We start from the raw sequence: 18,903 nt of genomic DNA on the forward strand, positions 1-18,903 counted from the left end.
TCAACCTCCAGGACCTTCTTGCCTGGGCTACCCTTCCCAATTCCATCCATACTGGATTATGGTCTGAAAGAACTCTCGCCATAATCTTTGTCTTCTTCACCCTACAAAGTAAATCATTTGTAATTAGTATAAAATCAATCCTTGAAAGAGATTGATGTCTATTGGAAAAAAAGGTAAAGTCATATTCTTCTGCATGCCTCTCGCGCCAAGCGTCTCGCAATTCAAAATCGTCCAGCATGTCAAAAAAGGTTTTGGGTAACTTAGCTCGAAATTTGGTGTTCGGGCGAGCTGTCTTCTTATCTCTTTTGGTGTCGATCACGCCATTCCAGTCACCCAACAATATACAAGACTCAAAGTCCCACTGTACTAATTTAGCGTGAAGATTTCTATAAAATCCATCTTGTTGTTGATTAGGAGCATAAATTCCCAAGAGTAACGTCTTTTTCCCTTCTAAGATTAAATCTAATGCAATATATCTTCCAAAGGGATCTGCTTCAATTAGCTCAGCTTTAATGTCTTTTCTTAAATATACTACTATGCCATTTTTCTTTTCCATGGCTGAGGTCGCAAAATGTTGGCCCAGTTTGGGGTTAAACAAATATTTTTGATCGGTTGATTTGATATGAGTTTCTTGCAAGCAAATTATGTCATTCTTAAACTGTTTGAGATAATGAAATATTTTCTTTCTTTTCTGTGGAGAGTTCAGTCCGTTAACATTCCATGTCAAAATCTTAGTTGTCATTTTTGGTTGCCTGAAGCTTTTTTAGAGCCTCCCGCAAGGCCTGTCTCACCTTTGGTTTGGCTCCTCCCACAGCTTCTGAGCTTGTTGCAGTAGCCCCTTGATCAATGGGCAACGATTGTTGAGATTGTTGCATAGTAGCTTGTTTATCCGTTTGTCTGGTGGTCTTACGGTTGGATCTTTTTTCCTTGACTCCTTGCCCTTCCGGAAGAGGGAGATGATACATTTTATCTGATGGTTGTGTGGTTTGCTGTTTATCTTGTTCGTCTCGTGGTTTTTCACCATATCCCGAAGGTTCAGGGTATCCCATCTTCAGAATCCTATGATAGAAATCACGAGCTTTCCATACAGAGCTGAGACGATATCTTTGTTTGTCCATTGTAACTATAATACCGAATGGGGCATCCCATCTGTACTGTATCTGACGCTTTCTGAGCTCTTCCACCAGAAAAGCATAATCTCTTCTAGCTCTTAGCATCTGAGGTGGTATTTCTTTCAAAACAATCAGGTCCTGTCCACCAATTTGAAGCTTAGTATTGTAAGACTCTTGTAGTATTATATTTCTAGATTCTCTTGTAACAAAGTATATTACCACGTCTCGGGGAAGTTGCCTTTGTTTTGCCGCCCATGAGTTAACACGAAAAATCCTGTCAATCTGCCAATCAAAATTGGATCCCGGTTTTCCCACCAGACGGTCAAAAGCTTCAGAAAACATTTGCTTTAAGTTCTCCTGCTTTTCTTCACGCAGCCCCCTCACTCTTAATGCAAGCTCCATCTGCTTATACTGTATCATAATAATTTGTTTTTCAGCATTGTCAATTTTTTGTTCCACCATTTCAGTTTTGGATATCAGGTTAGTCTTAGCTTCATTGAGAGTTTCTAAATTATCTTCCATTCCAGAAATATATTCCGTTATCACATTTACAATTCCCATCATATTATCATTCATTTTAGTGACCCTGGTATCGAATTTGTCATATAGAACTTCCATCTCATTCCTTATTTCATCTTTGAAATCTTTAAGCATTTCTAGATTCTGTTCTCTGAATTCTTTAAACATTTCTAAGTTCTGTTCTCTGGATTCTTTGAACATTTCCAGAAAAAATTCTTTTGTTAGTACATCTCCACTAGGGGGCATAGATGGTGGGGGCTGCAACTTTGTACCAGGTATGGGAGACGTTTTCGGAGGTAATTTGACAGAGGTTAATTTGGATGCCATTATATTTTGGTTTTAATTATTTATTCTAAATTACTAATCCACTGTGCTATGTGGAGAAAAAGAAATTCCTCCCCCCCCCTTTTTTTTCCTTCTTTTTTTTTTTTTTCCAAGGGGTTTTACGGAGGATTTCAAAAGAGAAAGTCCGTTTGGAATGTTTGGAATGTCTCTTTATCAACAACAGAGTCTTGAAAGCTTTAAGGGAGTAGCTCTAATTAAATTATAAGAAATTGTTTCTTTGATTCTGTAGCAGGAAGCCGGAGATAACAAATGCAGAAGCTGTAAACGCCATTTTGAAAACAATTAAACAAAAGAGGTTTTTATAACATTGAAGCTGGTATTTCAGATAGAGAAAAGTTTTAAAGTTCACAAGTTGGTCTTTGCTCGTATTGATTTTTAATAGTCTCTTTTCTAAAGATTGTCCTAAGGGGGAGGGGTCCTGTCTAATGCTGTGAATAACAGCTGCGAAGTTCAGGTCGGAGTTGAATGACTCAGCTTTGGGTTGATCCTCCCCCTCCGTCCACAGCTCACAAAAAAACAAACTGTGAACTTCAAAGAAGATTCTTACCAGCTGAGATTCCTCACTGCTTTTTTCTTGTCTGAAAAAAGAGTTATCTTCTTGATATTGAGTAGATAACGAACCTGAATTCTGGGGGCAGCTCTGTTAAGCTGCCGACCGGCGACAGGCCACTCCCCGGAAGCCGCATGTTGGCTTTTTTGATCCCTTTCCCTGCAGACATCCCTGGTTCCATCAACAACTTTCAGGGCTGCCCCATGAATGAGCCCAATGTGAATTTCATTGATATAAGAAGAGTTTAAATGCAATAATTCAATCTATAGGAGAGTGACACATTTGAAACTCTTTCCTTCAGCACCAGCAATGAACATCTTTGTGCTACATATCATGTTTTATTGCCACGGAGAGCATAATATTAAGTAATATAGTAAGAATTAGTTACATTGCAAGGTAAATGTAATTAAAAGAGGCTTTGGATAGATGATGTCAGAGAATGTAAGATGTAGATTTTATCAGGAGGCATCTCTTTTTATGATTTATGGAAATTATCCATGTGCAAAGAAGCAGTGAGTTTCCTGTAGTGAATTGCAAGTTGCAGTTTGCTGCAAAATAAATGTTTAAATATAGAGAATAATTGGTAAAAATTACTGTGACTCTCATATACTTGCTATTATTTTTGTGCCATTATACTATAGCCAGTAGAAGATCTTCTACATATTTTTTAGAGTAGGTGTATGCAGAGTGGTCAATATTCAACCTCCACGGGTCAATGGGACTATCTACTATTATTATTATTCATCACAGTCAGCCAGATGCTCAGTCTGGGTTTGGCATTTTTGTTTACCTATCAAATCCTTACCAAGGACCTGGGATAGACAAATCTGGATGTTTGATGGTGTTACAGATATTGTTGCAGGATGGAAGCAGTGCCAAGTAAAGCTGCCTTCTGCAATTGACTGATGGCAAATTTGTCAATGCCTATGGTGTTCAAGTGGTGCTCCAGTTGTTTTGGGACTGCACCCAAGGCACCTATTACTATTGGTACTCTCCTTTCTTCTTCTTCTTCTTCTTCTTCTTCTTCTTCTTCTTCTTCTTCTTCTTCTTCTTCTTCTTCTTCTTCTTCTTCTTCTTCCTCCTCCTCCTCCTCCTCCTCCTCCTCCTTCTTTCTTCTTCTTCTTCTTCTTCTTCATCTTCTTCTTATTATTATTATTATTATTATTATTAGTAGTAGTAGTAGTAGTAGTAGTAGTAGTATTTATTAAATTATTTTATATGATAAATATTTGGGGGTTGATGAACAATCTAAAAATTAACCCTTATGAAGGGTCAATGAGCTGAAGAGTTCAGAGGGAGTTCACAAAATGAACTCCCTCTGATCACCTCTGATCACATTGTCTCTGAACTTGAATACAAATTTAGCAACACATTATGATAACATGGCTTTCTTCTAGCCAAATTTAGTCTTCATGCCAAAAAAGATTTTGCACCAAATTTCATACTTTATTCTTACTCACTTTGTCAAAAGATTGTAAGCTTTTACAGTGCTGTGTTGATCAATATATAATTGATGTAATATTGTGCTGCAAAAAGTTCTCTTTAAATATTTGTGCTCCTACTTCAAGTACAGAGGGAAGACAGCTACACAAGTATATAGACTGCTGCTCTTAAGAGAATTATTGTGTTGTATAATCAGTTGTCTCCTATCTGTTGGGTAACTGAAGAACGTCTATGAATACCAATGTATTAACTTAGCTAAATGTGAATAATCATTGCATTATTTTAAAATGAGGAAGGTAAAGATAATAACATGAAGGAAACCCTAAATTATCTATTTCTATATCTATCAATAATAATAGGAATGAACAGAAGCAATTTGAATTATATTTTAAAAGTCATTATCGATTTCTATCTTTCTTTCACTACTTATCTATTTTGCTAGATCTCTAAGATGTTTAGTATTTTGGAACTACAGAAACTTTATTTGCATTAAAAAGACTACTGGTGCATTCTATTTTTTAATTATTAAAATCTAAAAAATATTTTCATGTAACATAGCTGCATGAAAAGACAAAGCTCTGCCATCTACATTTATATTTACTTTTTATTTATGTCTTATATTTCTACTCAATAAATGTTAAACTGTTTGATGTGCCCCTCATTTGCAGCTGTAATCAATATTTCAAATAACTTTAGATGTCTGCCATGTTGCAAGGATGTAAAATGGATGCTGACTGGAGATAATCTGCAGAACAGATCACGTTAAAACAATAATATGAAGTCCCAAGGCAAAATCCAATATATTCAGTTTTGGCATTAAAACAGATCAAGCTTTCCTAATGGGCACCCTCCAGCTATCACTTTTATCCTGAACCGGTGTCCATTGATCTTCTGGCTGATGGATTGTCAGAAACATAATCCAACATATCTGAAAGACATTTATTTAAGCAGACTAGTTTATATCTGGAATAATAAGTCTAGACTAGCCCTTGCAAGAAAATAAAATGACAAAAATCTAATTCATAATATCTATAATCTGCCAAAAATTCCTGTCAACTTCTTTATATCTTAAAAAGTTTCCATTTTGACTGCCCTTATATTTTCTCAGATACCTTGTGGGCTAGATTAGGGTAATTCAATGTGTACAGCTTGATGTCTGTGGAGATTCTCAGTCATCCCGGTCATGGTTGCTTTTTCCAAAGGTGCTTCTTCCAAAGGCAACTGGAGTTTGGTTTTCCTTGAAGATGTTTTGCTTCTCATCCAAGAAGTTGGCCAGAACTTAAGAAGCGAAATGTCTTCAAGGAAAATCAAGGTGGCGCAGTGGTTAAATGCAGCACTGCAGGCTACTTCAGCTGACTGCAGTTCGGCAGTTCGGCTGTTCAAATCCCACGGGCTATTCAAATCTCACCGGCTCAGGATTGACTCAGCCTTCCATCCTTCCGAGGTGGGTAAAATGAGGACCCGGATTGTTGTTGGGGACAATATGCTGACTCTGTAAACCACTTAGAGAGGGCCGAAAGCCCTATGAAGCGGTATATAAGTCTAACTGCTATTGCTATTGCTATTGTTTATTGTTTATTGGATTTTAAGTCCAGTTGCCTTTGGAAAAAATATCTTTGGGACGTGTACAGCTTGTTTTTACAAATGAAATATTTCTACATTAACTTAACAAAAGTGTTGTTGTATTCATAGTGTCTGCAATATACATTATACATATAGTCTTTGATTTACAACTGGTCACTTAGTACCCATTCAAAGTTACAACAGACCTACTTTGGGAGTACTTACAGCCCAGATTCAAAGTTCCAATGGTCAGGTCCCCTCCAGGGTCACATGATCGCTTGGCAATACAGCCCGATTGATGGCCATTTGCATCATCCTCTGATCACATGACTCTTTTACGATTGTTTGGCTAAAAACTGGACATTTATTTCCGGTTTTCTGCAAAACCACACCCATAGAGAACCATGGGTTTGCTTAATAACCACCACTTTATGATTACTACTAAAAATGTCATAATATCAGGTTGATCATGTTTTATAAACTTTACAATGTATGACCATAATGGGCAGATTCTATTATAGTCATATGTAAATAACTACCTACATTGAAAACAGCCCCAAATGAAGATTTATATAGATGTACTTATTTTTTTCTTTCTCTTTCTATCTTCATGCTACTCAATAGAAAGACCAGAAAAAACAACAGCTGAACTCAAAGTTGCAGGTAAACATATAGTATATGTACATAGCATATAGTACATACATACATATAACCTATGTAATAAATCATGAGAACGTGTACCTGATGGAGCTTAATGTACCCAGAACTTCACCTGATATATCTACTGAGCATCATAAAAACTAATTATACCTGTCCCATTAAATAATCTGCCTCAAAGTGTCAAATATTCTATTTTTATCAGTCACTTCATCTTCAAGGTTGCTGCAAACTTTAATCACTTACTTAGAATTATCTGGCTGTTAGTGTCTGGAAGGGTAATGTAGCATGTGGAGAGATTATGCTAGGCTGCTCACAGTTGAGCAAATAGAGACTGAAGTTGCATTAAAGTGAGCTGGATCTGGATGGTGGGGAGGGGGGCAGATAGAATGAACAGCTTTATGGTAAACTGCCAACTACCTGCTGTTGTTCTCAGCAGGAAGTATCAGAGTGGCAGCCGTGCTCCAGCTCTGCACCTTAGTTAATTTCAGTCTGTCTCCTTGTATGAAGTCACAGTTGATTGACTGTATTCAGGGATGCCTGGAAAAAAAAGGATGCTGAAGAAAGACATCTGTGCATATATCAAACCACTTGAGATATGATTCAATCCAAGTCCATAGAAGAGCATGTAAATGTGCAAATATAAGATCTGCTCTGTTTCCAACCATGTTTAGCTTCCCTGCTGCTGACAGACGGAAATCACAAGCTTGTTTTCTCCAAGGGTTTGTGAAACAATATGCAAATATCAAAGTCCCCTAAAGTTTAACCTCTATGATTTGGGCATTTTTGCAGATGAGAAAAAAGCAGAAAAATCTTTGAGAGAAAAGAAAGAAAAACATGGTAAGACTGGGGTATTTTCCTCTTTCTAAAAGATTGTATGAAAAGTAATCGTTCTCTGAATTTGCTAATATCTTCCCTTCTTCACTTACCTTAATATTAATGAAGTGGATTGTATGAGCTTCAGTTTAAATATTGCATTTGAGTTTTCTCTTTTTTTCTTTTACTTATACAGGAAAAACAGTTGAAAAGACACCCTTGAAAGTAAAACATGATAAAGGTATGTATGTATGTATGTATGTATGTATGTATGTATGTATGTATGTATGTATGTATGTATAAGGTTTCTATCCAGCCATTCATTCAAGGCAATCTGCACAAACCTTTTTCTATGAAGTAGATTGGGGTGATGCAGAATGAATCCAGAATCATCCAGTGAACTTCAGTGGCTGAGATAGATTAGAGTCTTTGTCTCCTTCTTCTTATTACAGCAACATACAATGGTCCTTACAAACCATAAATCTAGAGAGTTACTTTTAAGAGAAGAACAACAAGCTTCTAGATTTTTGTTTGAAACTGGACTGTTGTGGTATTTAGCTTTTCTAGAAATCAGTTGGTCCTCTGTAACTACTGTATGCTTGGGGATGGGAAATGGAATTAGTCCTGAACAGTCTAGGACAGTGATGGGCAACCTTTTTGGCGTGGTGTGTCAAAAATCGGCAAAAAATCGAGCATAACTCGCGTTGTGTGTCACTTCGACAAAAACATAATTTTGCGCAATTTATAGTTTAAACTACAAAAATGTATAATTGCAATATATAATTGTATTTAATAAACCAAAAACAAATTATTTAACATACCTGCTTAGTAACTTCTTTGTTCATCAGTCGATTTCATATGTTGCCCTTGATATTATTGAACTTGTGTGCACACGGCACGCACGCCTTACCAGCAGCCCCTGCGCTCAGAAAGGGGCGGTGGCGATACAGTAAGTGAGTGTGGGCGGGGGAGATCACACGTCCCGCCCCCCCGTTCCTCCAGCACAGATTCTTTCATCCTCGGCGGCCGTGCAGGAGCCGAGGATGAATCGCATAAAATCCTGTGCGTGTCACCCCAAATGGCTACGCGTGTCAGCACTGACACGCGTGTCATAGGTTCGCCATCACTGGTCTAGGAGAAAGAGGGGGAAAGATAGAAACAACGTCACCCATTGTTCATCATGAGTGAAGACCTTTGATTCCATGATTTTCTGACTCAAAGAAGTTTTCCCTCTAACCTTGATAAAGTCTTGTGGACTTTGATTAAGGGCTAAATACTGTGAAACATGTAAAGTTCTTTGAAAAGAGTAGCTGTGCATCTAATGTGTGTGTTTATGTATCTATCTATCTATTTCTATGTCTATAACTTGTATTTAGAATCCAAAACAATTAAATATTTTTGTTCTGTTTAACAGTTTCTGCAGAAAAAACAGCTCATTTTTATTACAATATGACTACAGGTAATTGGTGGTTGGTTTCCTCCTCCTCCTCCTCCTCCTCCTCCTCCTCCTCCTCCTCCTCCTCCTCCTCCCTTACTCTTTAAATCCAATGGCTATTAAGATTTAGTATTCATTGTTCACTATTGACACCCATTGATCGTAATGAAAAACCACATTTTTACTTGAGTTTACTTGAACTCATATGTGGTTATTTCCCAAGCCATAACTTTCTACTGTTTGATATACTATGGTTTGGGGTGGGGGAGCATTTGTCCAACTTCAGCAGGTGCTCTAGCTGCAGCCCTACCTGGGACCTTCTGATAGTAATCCATGCCCTCATTAACACTTGATTAGATTTTCTGCAGCTATTCTACAAGACCATTCGGGAAGCTGTAGGCAGTCCAAAATGGGGCTGATGTAGAATCTGGCACTCACGCATGGACCCTATGTTGGCTTCCTTAGGTTTTCAGATAAAATTTAAACTTGGCAGCAAGTTAGTTTCAGGGCTGCTTTTACCCATGAGAATCACACCTGACCGATTCAATATTTTTGGGAAAAGTGATCTTTCCTCCTCACTTTTGCATGGTATAGGAGGCTAAATCATGTTGCATTTCTGTAGCAGCACCAGTCTTTTGGAATGGCCTCCTTCTGGAACATAGGCTAGTTCTGAACTTAAATGTCTTTTGGAAGCAGCTGAAAACAGGTCTTTTCTGGAAGGTCTTGGAAGCGGTTTCCATGCGCCTGAAAAGAATATTCAAAAATAGACAAATACAGAATCCTTATGGTATCCAGGAGGATTTCTTATACAACTGTGCAAAAAAAATATATCCTTTCATCCCATTATAAAAGGCATTCATAGTCATAGCTGTTTTGAGTTTCAGTATGATGTGACTTCAAAAATGCTGCCAGATTAAGTTAATTAAGTAGCAAAGAAAGCAATTAAAAGAAAGCAAATTAGCAAAGAAAGCAAAGAATTAGCAAAGAAACTTGCTCTACAGATTCTCTCCCTCTTTCTGAGATTTTCTTTCTTTCTTTTCAGAAAAAATTTCAAAAGCTGCAAAACCAGGAAGTAAGTTAAAGACCTTGCAAATATCTTTGTTTTTCAAGTGACTTTAATTCCTTGTCAGGACATGTAACTTGGTATCCACAGTATTGTTTTACCTCATCTTGTCAGATTAAGAAAGAATGAACAATTTGCCTTTGAAAACTAGTTAATGAGGGAAAGCTCATTTTACATACTTTGTAAGATTAAACTAACATTGAAAGCAGTTGCATTATGTAGGAGAAAAGATACATTAGAAGAAAGAATGTGAACAAGACATCAATTTTTATACATTTCGTGTTGCTACCTGCACATTTACAAGAAGGGATAGTTCCAAAAAATGATTTCCAAATAGGTCAGATACTATATATCAGACTTTTTCCAACAGCTGTGTAATTATTGGAACAATGTATTGAATTCTGCTCTTCAGTTTAGTTGTAATAAAAATGTAACAAAACTTACCTATTCACTCCTTCCCTTTCCAGTAATTGTGTCATAGATTATGGCCATCACATAAATCTTCACATCTCCATCTTCTACAATTTGTTTTTGAAGTTTAGGATGGGAAGGATTTACATTATATTATTATAGTTATTATAGTTGTAGTACAATGATTCTTTAATACCAAGAATAACTCATGTCAGTAAAATTGATTTGTAATCCAGTAATTTATATGCAGCACGGGTTAGAATTTCAACTTTCACTAATTTTTTGCAGTTGAAAATTGTGCTCATGGGAGGCCAAAAGCCCACATGAACCTATTTTTAAAATTCTAAGCTATAACTCTACTAAATGGAAGACTTGCTTTATATTCTTAGAATAATTATTAGCCTTGACTTTATCATCTTCCTTCAAGAAAGAGGGGTTCCTTAGAAGTGCATTAGCATCAATAAAACAATGTTTTGCAACTCTTAAAAATGGACCTGCATAAATGTAAGAAAAGTTCAGATTAGTTGAATAGAATCTGTGTATGGTCCATGTTGATTCACTATTTTTGTAACATTGAAAACCCTTATTTTTATCCATGAATGTGAATCAAATGGCATGTTCCCATCTTAATATCTCAATATCCCTCTCAATATCTCAGGGGTTGCCACAAAGAAGAGGGAGTCAAACTATTCTCCAAGACACCTGAGTGTAGAACAAGAAGCAATGGGTAGAAACTAATCAAGGAGAGAAGCAACTTAGAATTGAGGATAAATTTCCTGACAGTTAGAACAATTAAGTAGTTGACAGCTTGCCTCCAGAAGTTGTGAATGCCCCAACACTGGAAGTTTTAAGAAGATATTGGATAGCCATTGTCTGAAACGGTATAGGGTTTCCTGCCTAGGCAGGAGGTTGGACTAGAAGACCTCCAAGGTCCCTTCCAACTCTGCTATTGTATTGTATTGTATTGTATTGTATTGTAATAGGAAGAGGAAAATGGGTTGCATATATTCACCATCTTGAGTTATTTGTAAAAATGCTAAAGACAGAATATTAACTACTGGTAATTGGAATGGACAAACCACCTAAGTAGATTCAATGGCTTACTTCTTCTCCATTCATATGTCCCCTGCATGAATGATACTGCTGAGAGCAGGGTTGTTTTGTTTTGCTTCTGATGTGAATTATTATCTTAATCTTGTAAATTGATTGCCCCAGTGAGAGGGAAGATGTCTTCACTGAGAAAGTTTCTTTTTAGGGACAGTCTCCTATCTGAACCAGTGTATTAATGAACCATAAAATAAAAAAGACAAAGAATTCTATTGCTTCTCAGCTTTGTTTACGGCCAATTAATGGTTTTGGGAAGTCCTTTAAAGCCTGGTTCATATATGGAAGCTGTTGACCATTTGATGTAATGCACCACTTGTGTATTCACTGAACATGATGTAAATTTCTCTTTCATGAGGCTGCTGAAATACCTACCATTGTTGTCCGGCTTTCTCTAGGAGGCTGGACTGGATCTAATTAAATGGGCATCGAGAATCCCGGAATTTCTGATAAGATAGTTTAATTCAGTGGTGAAATTCAATTCTTTTACTACTGGTTCTGTGGACGTGGCTTGGTGGGCTTGGCAGGAGAAAGATACTGCAAAATCTCCATTCTCACCCCACTCTAGGGGAAGGATACTGCAAAATCCCCATTCCCACCCCACTCTGGGCCAGCCAGAGGTGGTATTTGCCAGTTCTCCGAACTACTCAAAATTTCCACTACTGGCTCTCCAGAACCTGTCAGAATCTGCTGAATTTAACCCCTGGTTTAATTGTAGAAAAGTTAAGGAGCTATTATGAAACAGCGAGGGCATCTTGCATTTATCAAATGCAAGCTCTGTTTATAAGGTTTCATGTTCACATTTTTTTGCATCCATTTCTTCTACTCATTCTAAAAGCAATTATCTTGGTTGGGAGATACAATTTCCATCTGTTTCATATTTTGGTAGCCAGATCTGGTATTTGTCTGTGTGAGAACCTTTACAGTTGTTTGTTTCATCCAGAGATCACAAATAGCTTTCTATAACCACTTTCTGATCAACCTCAGAGTGAGAGGACTGTTCTGTAGCATAAATGTTTTACCCATGAACTAGAGCTAAGCAAAATACCCCCCAGCATAATATCCTAGGATGTTTGGACTTTAATTGCAACCTAATAGTTTCTATAAGAGATGTCAGTATGAGAGCATATCTGTGATATATTGTGCATTTTATGTTGCATTGTCTTGCTTACAAATAAGATTGCTGGTTATAAACACCTAGAGGGAGGAATTAACAATTGAACAAAGAATAACTGGACTTTATCGAATACAGAAATCTAGGGAGTAAACAATAATGAACATACTGACAGTATTAAATCAGATTTAGTTAACATAAGAACTGTTGACTTGTTCAATTATTTTTAGCTAAATGTTTATAATTAATACTTTTTACTCCATTTTGTTGGCTCAATGATAATTTGATTAATAATTTGGTAATATACTTATTACCTAATAGTGGTTAAAAAAACTTTGTGCATCCCAAACAAGACTGTGAACTATACTGTTGGCTATGTACAGAGCCACCCATTGATAGGTACAGTAGGTCATAAATGATGAATTAGATTAAAGACAATCTGTTGGAGAAGGAAATAACAACCTACTCCAGCAGTTTGCCAGGATAGAATATTCAGATTTATGGCAACATGATATTAGAAGACTTAAGAGCAAGTCACAGACATAAGTATTGGTAGTGATCATGATAAGTCTAGATTAGCGCTAAAAGCATATTCAGCTAACTCCCCAGAGGCAAAAAAGAAATTTAGGGCTGCAAAAATATGTGTACGATTTGTACCTGGATTGTCAAAACAAAACATACTTGATGCTGTCAGAATAGAAACATTGAGAAGCAATTACTGGCAGACAATCCTGGCAAAATGATGTCCACTGGGTCATGAAGAATTGGAAGAGACTGAATGATTGAATAACAATACTAATTAGCAACCATGTCCTTTCTCTTATTCCAATAATTGTTGTAGGCCAAAATGTGTACAACTTATGTTTTATTGGTGACATTGAAATCATTGGCAAGTATTCAAACAGTATGCCTGGAGAAACTCCTGCCAACCAATGCAAGGCAACAGAAAATGAGAAAGAAGTCCCATTTTTAATTCTATGAGATAATGGTATAAATAGTAGCTTGATTAAGGCACACATGCAGATTTATACCTTCATATCATATGCTCATGGAGAAATTCATTACCATAATATTATTTCTTTCAATAACAAATCTATTGTGGACAAAACATCTAATATACTTTGCAAACTTCATTCCAGATGCCCAACATATTCAAAGACCTTAATTGCTGCCAATGTAATCTTCGGTTGTAGAGTTGTAGAGAGTATCTTCTTTGGGATTTTTTAAGGAATGTTTCACATGGATTAGGGCACTAAAATATAACATATTTTACTTCTAACTGTTATTTTGGATACTTGTACCCTCGGTCTATCCATCTCAGTTCAGGCTTCCTTCTCCCTCTCTAGCTGCCCATGACACTAATGAAGCTCTTCCTCCTCTTCTTCTTCACCAAAGGCTGGCAATCCCTTTAGAGAGAATTCTTTGAGAAACCACTTCTTTCTTTTAAGTGACATGCAAAGGTTCAGGGAATTGAAAATGCCATAAAGAACATGTCCCTTTGGTCCAGCTAGATAACTTCATCACAGATTGGGCACAGGATATAAACTGAGAGTGGGTTTGGGGGGTTGTGGTTTTGGTGTTTTTGTTTTTGTTTTGCTTTCCTCCACTGTTTTCCTAATGCAAGCACTTTGAGGAAACAGTTTGAGAAAAAAAATAGTTACTATTTATTCTCTTGCAGCCCAAATAACAGTAAGACTGATGTACCTATGACATCATAAGTTGACAAAGGCTTATAACAAACTTATAACATCAGATATTTACTGGTCTTTTACAGTGACAAAGAGTGCCTGGTTATTTCAGATTTTTTAAAAATAAATAAATAAAAGGATCCGGTTCTCAGTGGACCAGTTAATCAAAGTGAACTATGATGTTGTTTCGTGACACAGTGTGCTAATGAACTCTCCATCTGCTTTGCCTTTGCTGCCAAAGTACTTTGCTTTAATGAAAGATGTCTGCTGAGTGACCTGCTCCTGACCCACAAGCATAACTCATTACATATTTGGCTCAAGATGGAATTGCACCGAGATATCTCTAATTAGCAAAAAAAATTATATTCAGGTCAAGATTCAGGGCTTCACATTTAACAGTCTTTCCTAGGCAGCTGCAAGCCATTTGACACATCAAATATGATGACCAGCCTCAAAAATGTGCATCAAGAAAAAAAAGAGTCCCTTTTAGAGGACAAGCATTAATTGTTAAAGACTTGGATCTGCATCAATAAGATTTGTGTTTGAGCAAATCTTACCACATTTTTTCTCTAGTTTAATTGTGTCTGGTATGGAAAATCGAGCAATAATATATCTTCAGATTACTCCCTGTTTGGGGGGGGGCATGCCTGCAGATGTACACAGACTTGTGTATAATTTGTACATCTCCTTGTACAAATTATATAAGAAATATAGGCATGGCACACAGGAGACAACCAACAAAGCAATTTGGTTAATGAAAAGTCTGATGCTAGAGCAGGGGTGTCAAACTCAAGGCCCGGGGACCAGATTTGGCCCATGGGGTGCTTAGATCTGGCCCATGGGATCAGCCTGGAAACAGGAAACAACCAGCCCATGGTGCCTCTGCCAGCAAAAACAGAGAGCTTCATTTTTGCCGGTAGAGGGTTTCAGGACATATCACAAAACAGAGCTCAGGAACCTGTTTTCACTGGCAGAGTGCTACAGGCACACCCTACACGATGTCAAGCTGGCCATCCCCACCCTGGCCACAACCATCCTGCCCCCCCCCCTGAGGTCAAACACAACCTTGATGCAGCCCTCAATGAAATCGAGTATAACACCCCTGTGCTAGAGCCTTCAACCATTCTTCCATTTCCTTTGTGAATGTTTTCTCACCCACTGACACCCATGGGAGATAAGGCAAAGATTCCAAATCCAGGATTGGTATTATCTTCCTGCTGCTTGGGAGGCAGGAAAGCTCACTCTTTTCTTTCCCCTAAGTCACAGGCTCTGACAGCATGAAGACCTGGCTCTGCCAGTTGGTCTGAGGACCTAATGCGGGAATACCATACTGGAGGTGGCTATTAGATTAATCAGCTGACCCCACTTTCCCCTCTGTACTTCCTACTTTTCCTCCTACCCATCTTTTAATTCACATTGTTGTACTTTCATTGTTTATTTTTGTTTTATTGCTTTACTATTGTTACATTTACATTTTTAGTCATTTTTACTATTCTAAGCTGCCCAGAGCAACCCCAGAGTGAGACATGCAGCAAATAAATTTAACAAATAAATAAAATTAATCAATCAGGGAAAGCAGGGCAGAGGGAATTTCCATAGAGGCTGACAGGGTGGATCATCATCACATGCAAAGAAGGCATGGACCTAGGCAGCGATCATTGAACATTGTATTTTGTATCATTGCATCTAATACTATTCTGCACCGTAGTGGTGCAGTGGTTAGAATGCAGTACTGCATACTAACTGCTCACCCCAGGAGTTCGATCCTGACCCGCTCAAGGTTGACTCTGCTTTGATCCTTCCAAGGTCAGTAAAATGAGGACCCAGATTGTTGGGGGAGATGTGCTGACTCTGTAAAACCACTTAGAGAGGGCTGTCAATCACTATGAAGTGGTATATAAGTCTAAGTGCTATTGCTATATTGAGCAAAAACTAATCATTTCTCTCAGTCTGACAAACCATTAGTATTGTTATTTGTTGTTGCTGTTGTTTCATGAGGCATGGGCACAGTGATAGCTGGTGACACAACCGCATTAGATGACTTGACTGAATTTGGTTTTTTTTTCCCTTTTCACCATTCCATACTTCTAAAAGTCAAAATAGAAATCCTCCATCTCAAAGAAGCATTACTTTATCCCTCCCTCCCCCTCCCTCCCTCTCTCCCTCCCTCCCCCCTCTCTTACTTTTGGTGTTGTGAATAAAAACTAGTATTTCCAATTATGCCATCATCAAATTTCATCTATGGGATCTTGGGATCCTTTAATTTCTGCAATGTATGCTCAGATTCTTTAGAAGTGGCAACCGGGGAATCAGGGTCTACATGGAACCCACAGGCCATAGATTTCCCAGCCGTTTGAGAAAGACAACACATTTGAAGCTCCAAAGCTCCATCCAATTATTTCAGACAGCTTGTATATGAAAGTCATATGATAATGAATACAAATGGGCATAAACTGTATCTTGGGTCCATATACATTAGCATTTCCATTGTGTATTTGACTTCTAATTTTCTATTTACTAATACGAGGGAGCCTATTTATAATAATTCCCCCCCAGAAAGGTACATTCTGAAATAACTGCAATGAAGAAAGAGAAATGTCACTTCATAACTGACATTTCTGCTCATGGTCTTTTGTGCCAGTCAATAACATAGGAATAATGTGTGTCACTCAGTCTCAGATTTGGTTGGCAAGGTAAAAAAAAAAAGGTCTTTTTCGATTTGTCAAAAAACAAATATGGGATAAAGCATTGCTTGCCATTTATTTAACTATTAAATGTAACTTGATGCCATCCATGCCTGACCAGGGAAGAAAATGATTTTGGACATTGGTAATGTCTCTCAAATGTCTCTCAAAGTGTTTGACTTCCATTCCTAGAATTTCTATCAAGGAGTTGGTTTGATAGCCACATATTTTGACAACAGGCTAGGGAAGTTGATCTATGCTTTGCTAGATTAGATGTTTTCTCAGTTTACAGCTAAATACACTGATCATTCTTTGTATTCCCCTCCTTTCAGCTGCTGTTCGCTACTATCAATGTGTCTTTGTAAATGGAATTAATGGTTACGCTCCTCGATATTCTGTTACTCAAGAAAAACCTGCTGATCCCAAGTTGAAGGCACGGAAACAATAATGTCCTGCAACCTGTGACATTGCAACAGTTTTGCACTTTGCACCCACTTCAGGGGATTATCTGGAAGTCCACTTGGCACCTGTGACAATGGAAGTATGACCTGACTGATCACATGCACTTGTAAAGGTTGTCTCTTGGTTGTTAGAGCACTAGAGACAATTTGATGGCATTATGTGATTAAAGATATCCATACTACCATATTTCCCTGAATGAAAGCATGGTGCTGAAAGAGTACTTGACAGTAAGTTTTGTGTGCAGGTGTAGGTGTATGTATATTTATATCTTCTGTCAAAGTCTGTTTCTAGTTTCTGTTTTAGACCTAGCTAGTATGGAAAACATTTTCCATGGTATCAGTTTTGGAAAATGTTAAAACGGAATTAGTCATTTGCAGTACAGTTTGCAATCTACAATAGTGCTAAATGAAATCACAAGTCAGTCCATACTAAACTTTTGAGTGACCAGAATCTAATAATAAAACTTATGTTCTACATATGTTTTTTTGTAAAAGCAAGCAATAAAATGTTTGCTATTTACATATTAGAGAGGTATTTGAATTAAGAATATCAATTTCTTTTTACTTCCTATTTGAAATAACAGACTAGTATCTCAACATTAAAAGAAAAAAAATTAGAATGCTCCCAATAAAAATGTCTAAAGATGTTATTCTGACTACCTATTAAAATAGGTTTTGCTTTGTAAATAATACTGTACCTTTGTAAGTAGTTGTTCTTAATTTCTATTAAATGTATTTTGTGTATATAATTTTATACTTGTTTGCAATGTCAAATTGAACAAATTATGTATTGTTTTACACAAATTGTGTAAAGAGAACTCTCTACACAAAAATTACATCTGAAGTCTTTAACTGAATCAATTTCCTAAGTTTCTAAAGGGAGACTATTGTTGAAATGCTGATATTTATTTTGAAGAGATGGTACAGGGTTTAGGTAACTATGCCTAAAGAGGTTGAAGCAATTCATGACAATGTTTGGCTTTCCCTCTCTGTCTCTCTCTTTATATATTTCATATTTTCATGTCTTGGTCATACTAAAATGTGACTGGAATTTAATGCTACCTAGGCAATTTCCATTACTGTATTTGCAACCTGATCTAATATGGTTTTCCCATTGTGAAAGTAATTTATTGGGAGAAAAACAAATACAGATAAATGAAATACTTGATTACTATCAGCTGTGGAAATGGTAAGGTTCGTTCTGTATTAGACTGAAGGCTAAATCACAGACAAGTGATTTAGGATCATTTTGATAAAAATAAAAGAATGTACTACTTAAAGATAGGGACGTGGTGGCTCAGAGGCTAAGACGCTGAGCTTGTCGATCAGGAAAGTCGGCAGGTCAGCGGTTCAAATCCCTAGCACTGTGTAATGGAGTGAGCTCCTATTACTTGTCCCAGCTTCTGCCAACCTAGCAGTTCGAAAAGACATAAAAATGCAAGTAGAAAAATAGGTACCACCTTTGGTGGGAAGGTAACAGCATTCTGTGCACCTTCGATGTTTAGTCATGCCAGCCAAATGACCATAGAGACATCTTTGGACAGCGCTGGCTCTTCAGCTTTGAAACAGAAATTAGCACCATCCCCTAGAGTCGGGAATGACTAGCACATATGTGCAAGGGGAACCTTTATCTTTACCTTACTACTTAAACAATGTATTTTGGCTTATCCCGCTGCTGGATGAGCAAAATGAGGAGGTGCGTCAAGAAAGCAGAGAATTAAAGAATAGACTGCAGTCTTTATGAAATATGTTTTTGATATGTCACAAGGTATATGCACTGATTCAAAGATGATTGGTGTTGTTAATATTGTATCATGATTGATGAAAGCACTCAAACTTTTTATAAATGATGATACCTCAAAAGTGACATGAAAATGTTTATACGTTATGCTTGTTTATCTGGTAGAGTTGTAGAGTTGGCATAGCATTAATGTCACC

The 18,903-nt window shown here is 37.2% G+C and overlaps 1 protein-coding gene across 1 annotated transcript in view; it reads left to right on the plus strand.

The window, feature by feature from the left end:
* TRDN (triadin) overlaps positions 1-17,580 on the plus strand; it is a 231,089-nt gene extending 213,509 nt beyond the window's left edge. Inside the window, exons 75-80 of the mRNA XM_087719027.1 lie at positions 6,157-6,195; positions 6,982-7,029; positions 7,202-7,246; positions 8,420-8,464; positions 9,483-9,512; positions 16,837-17,580. Of these exons, the coding sequence (XP_087575153.1) occupies positions 6,157-6,195; positions 6,982-7,029; positions 7,202-7,246; positions 8,420-8,464; positions 9,483-9,512; positions 16,837-16,952 (323 nt within the window). The 3' untranslated portion in view covers positions 16,953-17,580. The remainder of the gene's footprint in view (positions 1-6,156; positions 6,196-6,981; positions 7,030-7,201; positions 7,247-8,419; positions 8,465-9,482; positions 9,513-16,836) is intronic.
* The last annotated feature ends 1,323 nt before the right edge of the window (positions 17,581-18,903 follow it).

The sequence above is a fragment of the Thamnophis sirtalis genome, unplaced genomic scaffold (genome assembly GCF_051295495.1).
Source record: "Thamnophis sirtalis isolate CommonGarterSnake01/CBP01778 unplaced genomic scaffold, rThaSir2_p1.2 scaffold_6, whole genome shotgun sequence".
Taxonomy (NCBI): Eukaryota; Metazoa; Chordata; class Lepidosauria; order Squamata; family Natricidae; genus Thamnophis; species Thamnophis sirtalis.